General features: G+C 34.9%; 1 protein-coding gene across 1 annotated transcript; it reads right to left on the minus strand.

Moving 5' to 3' along the window:
• Positions 1–4,244: 4,244 nt before the first annotated feature.
• LOC134692332 (uncharacterized) lies at positions 4,245–7,187 on the minus strand. The gene is made up of 2 exons (XM_063552786.1): positions 7,101–7,187; positions 4,245–5,809 (listed from the first exon to the last, which is right to left on the minus strand). Exon 2 carries the CDS (start codon positions 5,577–5,579, stop codon positions 4,245–4,247), a length of 1,335 nt encoding a protein of 444 aa, XP_063408856.1. The 5' UTR covers positions 5,580–5,809; positions 7,101–7,187.
• Between the last annotated feature and the right edge of the window lie 503 nt (positions 7,188–7,690).

Here is a 7,690-nt window from a genome sequence, read left to right on the forward strand (position 1 = left end):
TTTCAACAAAACGCATTTGACTAACAGGTCGAACAACTGATGTTCTTGAACCCTGCTGACTGCCATTGGCGATTGCCAAATAAAATATAAAGAAAATAATATAGACTTCAAAGCTGAAACAGATGCTCCAATATCTTGTTTAGAAGTGAAAAAAGTAAGCAGTGGTCTTAAACTTCAAAAGTCTGCCAGATAGAATTTTAAATGAAATTAAAAACCAATTCTTCAGAGAACAATTGAAGTCTTGTTGATGTAATTTGGTACCTCAAACTGATATAAAAAATAGGATTAATAGGTATATGCAGAAGACTTAATTGTTTTATAATGAACAAGAAAGAATTTAAAGCAAACGTCAAAATCTAGAACGTCAAGTTGACCTTTGACCTTGACCATTAATTTCAAGGTCATAGGTCAGTGAACTCAAATCAAAAGACCCCAGGTCAATCACTTTTATGGTTGTGGAGAAATACCGATTACAAATACAAAAGGGGAGAAAACTTCTATAAGGGTTGACCAAAACACTTCGATTTAAATGGGGTGAATTTGCCCCTTATTGTAAACAGTAATTTGGAAAACACATCATAGCATTAACTGTTACATTTTCGTTTGAATATAGATTACAAGCAAAATCCAAAATTTAGAAAATGACCTTGACCTTCAACCTTGACCTCAAATTCATGGTCATGGGTCAGTGAACTCAAATCGGCAGTCCCGAGGTCAATCACTTGTATGGTTGTGAAGAAATAATGATTTCAAATACATAAGGGAAGAAAACTCCAATAAGGGTTGAAGTTGCGCCTTATCATTGTAAACAGTAATTAGGCAAACACATCATATCATTTACTGTCACAGTTTCTTTGGAATAACGATAACAAGCAAAGTTCAAAGTTTATTGCATGACCTTGACATTTAACCTTGACCTCAATTTCCTTCAAATGGACCAAGGACTTCATATCAAAAGACTGTAGGCCTCTACGACTTATAACGTATGAATTTATGCAACAAATCGCCTGTCTTAAATTTTCAAAGGGAAATAACTCCCGTAAGATGTCTTCTGATCACTCAAATCAAAATTAACTAAATCATTCTTAAGAGTAGACGATCCATTCGATATGTTGTAAGACAAAAAAGCATCTCAGACGGCAGAAGAAAAAAAAATAATAATCAGAAAAAAAAATGGTCTTTCAACGTAAAGTGGAAAGACCTAATAACTAAAACCTCAAATCAAGTAATGATTAAGTCAATTGTTAAAGTATTTAATTTAATTCTAAAAACGGGTATATACCCAAAATCATGGAAGGACTCGTATATAATCACACTTCATAAGAAGGGAGACAAATCTGATCCCAATAATTACAGAGGTATATCTTTAATCAGTTATCTTCCTTAACTATTCAATACTGTACTCAATTATAGACTTACTTCACAGTTGAAGATAAACAGCTGAATAACTGTCAATTTGGCTTCAGAGAAACCCACAGAACACAGTATTTTCATATTAAAATCTTTAATTAATAAATATGTACACAAAAATAACAAAAACATTCTATGCATTCTTCATTGACATAGGCGGATCCAGGGGGGGGGGGGGGGGGCTGCCCCCCCCCTTTCGTGGGAAAAATTTGGTTGAATCATGACTGGAGCGGGGCCCCCCTTAGGTCAGTCAGCGGGCCCCCCTTAGGGAAAGTTCTGGATCCGCCACTGATTGACTTAAAAAAGGCATTTGACTCTGTATGGAGGACCGCCCATCTATATAAATTATGCAAAATGGGAGCAGGAAAGTCTTTTTATAGAGTAATAAAACAACAATATTTAATTACAAAATCTTCTTTAGAATATAAAGATCACATTTCTGACTATTTTTGAGCTTAGTATAAAGACATCCGGATCCGTTCTCACTGAACTAGTTTATACATATGTGTATTTAGTCACACAAGTTTCGAGTGCGGGATTTTTTCTATGTTTTGAAGACCTATTTATGGCTTCGGCTGTTATCTGCTCTCTGGTCGGGTTATTGTCTATTTGACATATTTCCATTCTCGATTTTAATTGTATGCCAAATAAAAAAAAAGAAGAAAAATCCGATTTTAAAGCTTTCGAAATATTGTTGCTTGACCATCATGGAATATATATATTTTAGTCACACTGAGATGAATATACTTTTTTTTTCATAAACGACCGAGAGAAAGACAGAAGATTATCATATATACATTTTATTGCATTTTGTCAAGGGACGTCGCGCAAAATACTGGTGATAATAACGTAACGTCGGAAATATAGCAAAAAGCCGTCTTATTTTCTTGTTTTTTACGTAACGTTTTTCTAATGTGATTTCTAATGTGTAAGCATTGATTCATTCAGGTTTTTTTTCATGGGAATATTTTTTTTCAGTAAAGATATTCATGTATATTTTATTTAACGAAAAATGTATATATATATAAGCCCAGGTGGTCGTGTGGTCTAGCGGGACGGCTGCAGTGCAGGCGATTTGGTGTCACGATATCACAGTAGCATGGGTTCGAATCCCGGCGAGGGAAGAACCAAAAATTTGCGAAAGCAAATTTACAGATCTAACATTGTTGGGTTGATGTTAAGACGAGTTGTATATATACAACTCGTCTTAACATCAACCCAACAATGTTAGATCTGTAAATTTGCTTTCGCAAATTTTTGGTTCTTCCTATATACAACTCGTCTTAACATCAACCCAACAATGTTAGATCTGTAAATTTGCTTTCGCAAATTTTTGGTTCTTCCCTCGCCGGGATTCGAACCCATGCTACTGTGATATCGTGACACCAAATCGCCTGCACTGCAGCCGTCCCGCTAGACCACACGACCACCTGGGCTCTCAAAAAAAGAGCTTTCGGTGGCCATATGTTACCTTTCCACGTCAGTTTTAATCTAGCGGCGTACTACAGTACATGATATATAAGGCATGAAGATGTTATTGTTACAGATCAGCTAAATTATCTATAGTAAAGGATCCTACAAATTAATGTAAGATACAGTCACATATATATATATATTTTATATTTTTTAATTATAAGCAGAGCCACGTTGAATCATTTCATTTGAATCGGAAAGGTCTACTAAAATATTTTATGAGTGGCTAAACAACAGTGCATGATGTTTTATAATTTAAGTCTTATTTCAATCCAAATTGTCCAATACAGAAAGAATGTCTAGATGGGTGTCCTCTGAAATAGTTATACGATAAGAGGCATCTACATCAGCAAGTATGTATAGCAGAGATTTCGTCGGTACCAAAGCAGTCTTTGTCTTTAAAAGTTTATATTTTAACGGATCATTGTCACTGATTTTGTCATAATAATGACCCCGGAAAACCTCGAATCCAGGGGGATATGTAGCACCCCAGCTGTCACTCTCTGCTGAATTCAATACGTGTGAACCTTTGGAAATTTTCATTAAATAATAGTCAAAGTTATCATCGTCGGTTTTGACAGCCACAACAGAGTTTATGGATACCAAATCTGATATGTCTTCTGAAAGAATGTCAGTGTCTTGTGCTACTTCTTCTTCGTTAGAAGTTTGTGTTATTTCGCGTGGCTTAATAGTTTTCTTTACCCCGGTATTTTCTACATTTAAACAGTTAAGATAATTCCCCAAAATGCATTGATCGCACGTGTAACAAGAGAGATCGGAAACAATGATTTCATTACATGTACTAGTAAAAACATGATGTATTTGTCTATTTTGCTGGATCGGCTTTAATATTTTGGAATTGTGTCTATCAATTGAGTCCACATATCGAAATACCCTTCTTTTAAATAATGCACTTCTTGGCTTTTTAAGGCTACTTTCGCAGAACGTAAATAAATCCTTCGCATTCTGAATCACTGTATTGCCACGTAGAACAGATATGTCCGCCTGTCTTTTTATAAATCCCCCCGCGGCATCTTGAGGCCCTTTTGCATGGCTTGTTTCAAAGAAATTTCTATGGAATGTTTTATATCCGAAATCAGGGATGGCAGTAGATAAACTTCCTAAACAGTGCCGCGATTTATATTGGCTAGAACAACCGTCTGTGAATTCATGCATATGATCAACTGTGTATGATATTGAATCTAAATATTCCTTAACTTTCTTTTGGACATATTTTGTAAAATCATTATCATGTTGCAGGTCCGGGGAAATTACGAAAAAATGTTCCGTAATTATTTCCGGAAATTCTTCTGTACTGTCTACACCATCGTATTCTAAAATGGCGTGTCGGTGCATGACGGTTACATGAATGCTGCATTCAGTTCTTTGAAGTAATTGGATTTGATTTTTTCTTTCTCGACACAGCGATAATTTTCCGAATAATCGTGGATGCATATGCAATGATTGACTGGCAAGTTCTGAACAAGACTTTTAAGTTGATTGCTTTGCCAGTTTGATCGGTGCTGGTGAGCGGGGAAAGTTTCGAGAAGCTTTTTTAAATTGAGAAACATTTCGTTTACGCTAGTTTTCTTTTTTATCAGGGTCAGTCGGCGTCTTACATTTTTACCCTTCGATTTTTCAGTTATATATTCATATTTTTGCCATTCAACAGTTGAAGACGACTGTGATTCGTTGGGTGAAAGTTTGAAATTACCAACTCCGCAAAGGCTACATTTTCGGTCAAGACAATTTTTTCTATAAAATCCATTTACTTTTGGACATAGCGTAATATGTATAAGGTCTGACATTTTCTCAAATACGGGATAGTCACTTTCTTGCGAATCGGTTTCCCTGTCACACGATTTTCTGAACTTCATACATGCTTTGAAAACAAGGTTTGCTTCCACGTGATATCTACAACAGCATGTATTTCTATCTTTTTCAGATGCAGGTCTTACGAAAAACGGTCGAAGTTTCTCAAATGCTCTTTGTCCAATTTTAATTTCCGGATATTTGGCGACAAAATCTAAATACGCATCAGTTTGTGTTTTTTCCAGCACGTGTGTCATATGCGAAGTATATAAGTTTGGTCCCAATCGTTCTCTTTTGATATCGGATTTGTTGCCGGTCGGGTGTGATATGCCATCAGAGAGCCAAAAGTTATAAACTGTTTTCTTTGTTTCTTCTGAAATGGAATCTTTTCTTGTTTTCTGTTGCGTAAGAGCCCATGCAGACGATTCACTTTTAAGAATTCTAGACCTAATACGCTGGCCTCCAGCAACCCTTCTTGCTGGCAAACCTAAATTTTTACACAGTTTAATTTTACCTCTCGAGTTTGCTAAATTTTCCCCGCTGATTGATGCAGTAACAGAATTCATTACCGAACGTGCATTCTTAGATCGCTTTAATTTTGTAGATTTTATTATTTCTTGAATATCTGCAACGACGGCCATTTCAACTGGCGAAACTGAATGTTTCAGATTAGCTATTGTTGGCGATCGAGGGGATCTGCGGGCCAAATAAGTCGATATAACTGCGCATCGTTTAGATGGAGATTTTGGTAAACCTTCTTTAAATTTTCTTAGGGCTCTGGCCTTTTCCATTCTGTTTTTGAAAACATTTGAACCTTCTGGTACAACAAGTGACATTGATGAAAGTTCTACATTTTTTTTACCTCTGTGTTTACGGACATTCATTTTATTTTTTCAGTTTTCTTTCATTTATTTTCTTAGATTTCTCCCTTTGTTCTCTCTTTTTTCTTGCATTAATCGTTTGACTATCTGTTTTTGTCTCGCTCTCTTTATTCTTGTACAACTTTCCATAAGATTTTCTACTCGTTTCATTTTTCTGAAGCCTTTTTCGTTCTCTGTTCCTAATAAGTATTTCCTTAGCCGAAAGTTTACTTTTTTTTCTGTTATTCATATTTCTGAAAGCATATTTATATTTGAATGTACACAAATTTTGGTCTGATTTTTTTAAGTCCGATTATTTTAATTGATTGTTGGTTTATAAATACATTCAATAATTAAATATGAGTCTTTTTTGTCTCGTGTTTTATTTTTTTGGAACTAATCATTCTCCTGAAACACCAGAGATCATTTCGGTTGTTTGAAGGGATTGGTGCCTCTTGTTTTGTCTACGAAAATTATCTAATATGGTAACACTTCTTTTAGATTGTTTCAGAACTTCCTAAAGTCAAATCATTTTTTACGAATTTTAATATAGAATAATATTTTTTTTAGTTGTTATCTCGGTCCTGCCTTTTTATTTTCACTATATTTGGTCCTGCCTTTTTTTACAAGTTTATCCTGGGTTTGTTTGCCAATTGCTCATCCTGCCCTTTTAACCCCACCGCAGTTCGCGTCTGTCCTAAGTCAGGTACCTATAGCTTTTGTTAGTCTTTTATATTTTTTTACTTTTAGTTCATCTCTGTGTTTCGAAGTGAAGAGTGGCGTCCATTTTCTTGATCTAGTATACATTAGGATTTCGGGGCCTACTCAAGACCTCCTCTGGGTGCGGGATTTCTCGCATGTTGAAGACCCATTGGTGGCCTTGAGCTGTTTTCTACGTTTTGGTCGGGTTGTTATCTCTTTGACATATTCCCCGTTTCCATTCTTATTCATTATTTTTTTACTCGAAACTCCTGTCTGCCTTTTTTTTACACTCAAAACCCCTGTCCCCCTGTCCTCCCTCTTTTTCAAATTCCATTCTAGCCCCCCCCCCCTTAAAAATCAAATGGAAGCTCCCTAAGGCAAAAACATGCCCATATCGTTTCATGTTTGAAGATCGATTCTTTACAAGTTCTTCTTATAATTTCTTTTGCGTATTGACTCTGTGTGAAATATGACGTTTCATTATTTTTCGACGTTTTTTGTCTCATTGGACATTTTTTCTGATTTTTCTTTTCTTTATTTGCGAAAAGGATAAAATATAAAAACAGCCAGTATTTATATTATCATGTTCAGTATTTGTTGTAATTTTTGAAATCTGTATCAGTATTTTTCTTCTGATTTAATCGCGATACATCGTAGATCCCGAAATCGTCAAAATGGAATATTTGTTTGGATTTCAGATGATACGGGACATTTTTTCTGATTTTAAATTTTTTCAATAGTTTTTTTTTAAAACAAGTAAACTCAAAAAGTTTGGTACCAATTTAAACAGAAATGTTTGTAATTTATAAATTATAAATATAAACGATATCCTTTTAAAATTACCTTCAGTATATGAATTTGATCTTCAAAGTTTGCAGTTGGAGTCTAGATTATTTGTCACCATTACAAGATCAAAAAGTTGCTATGACGTCATTTTTCTACATGTATGACGCCATATATGTAAGTAAAATTATGTAATTCAAAACTTTACATATGGTTCTTAATTCCTTCCAAATGAGAACTACTTTTGGCTACTCAATCCATATTTCATTCTCAAAAATGTTTGGAGATCTCAATGTTCAATGTTACGCATTACACGGCAAAATTGCCTATTTCATAAAATTTCGCGCTTCAAATCGAAACCTATTCGTGAAAAAAATATCATGAAAAACAGATATTATGTTGCCATTAGATTGGGTAGCGAAAATTATTTAGCGATTCTGCAAATTGTTGCGTCCTAAACGGACAGTTAGCCTTTTCGCCGATTTTTCTCGAATCACCTTCAAATTGTCACCAGTATCTTGCGCGACGTCAAGGATAGTGACTCTTTAAATTCTTGATTTGATGAGTTTATAGTTATATATGCAAGTTAGCTTATTTCAGTCTACAAATTATTGATTAACTATACAGAACAATATACCGGGTATCACGGA

This window comes from Mytilus trossulus, chromosome 12 (assembly GCF_036588685.1).
Source record: "Mytilus trossulus isolate FHL-02 chromosome 12, PNRI_Mtr1.1.1.hap1, whole genome shotgun sequence".
NCBI classification, from domain to species: domain Eukaryota; kingdom Metazoa; phylum Mollusca; class Bivalvia; order Mytilida; family Mytilidae; genus Mytilus; species Mytilus trossulus.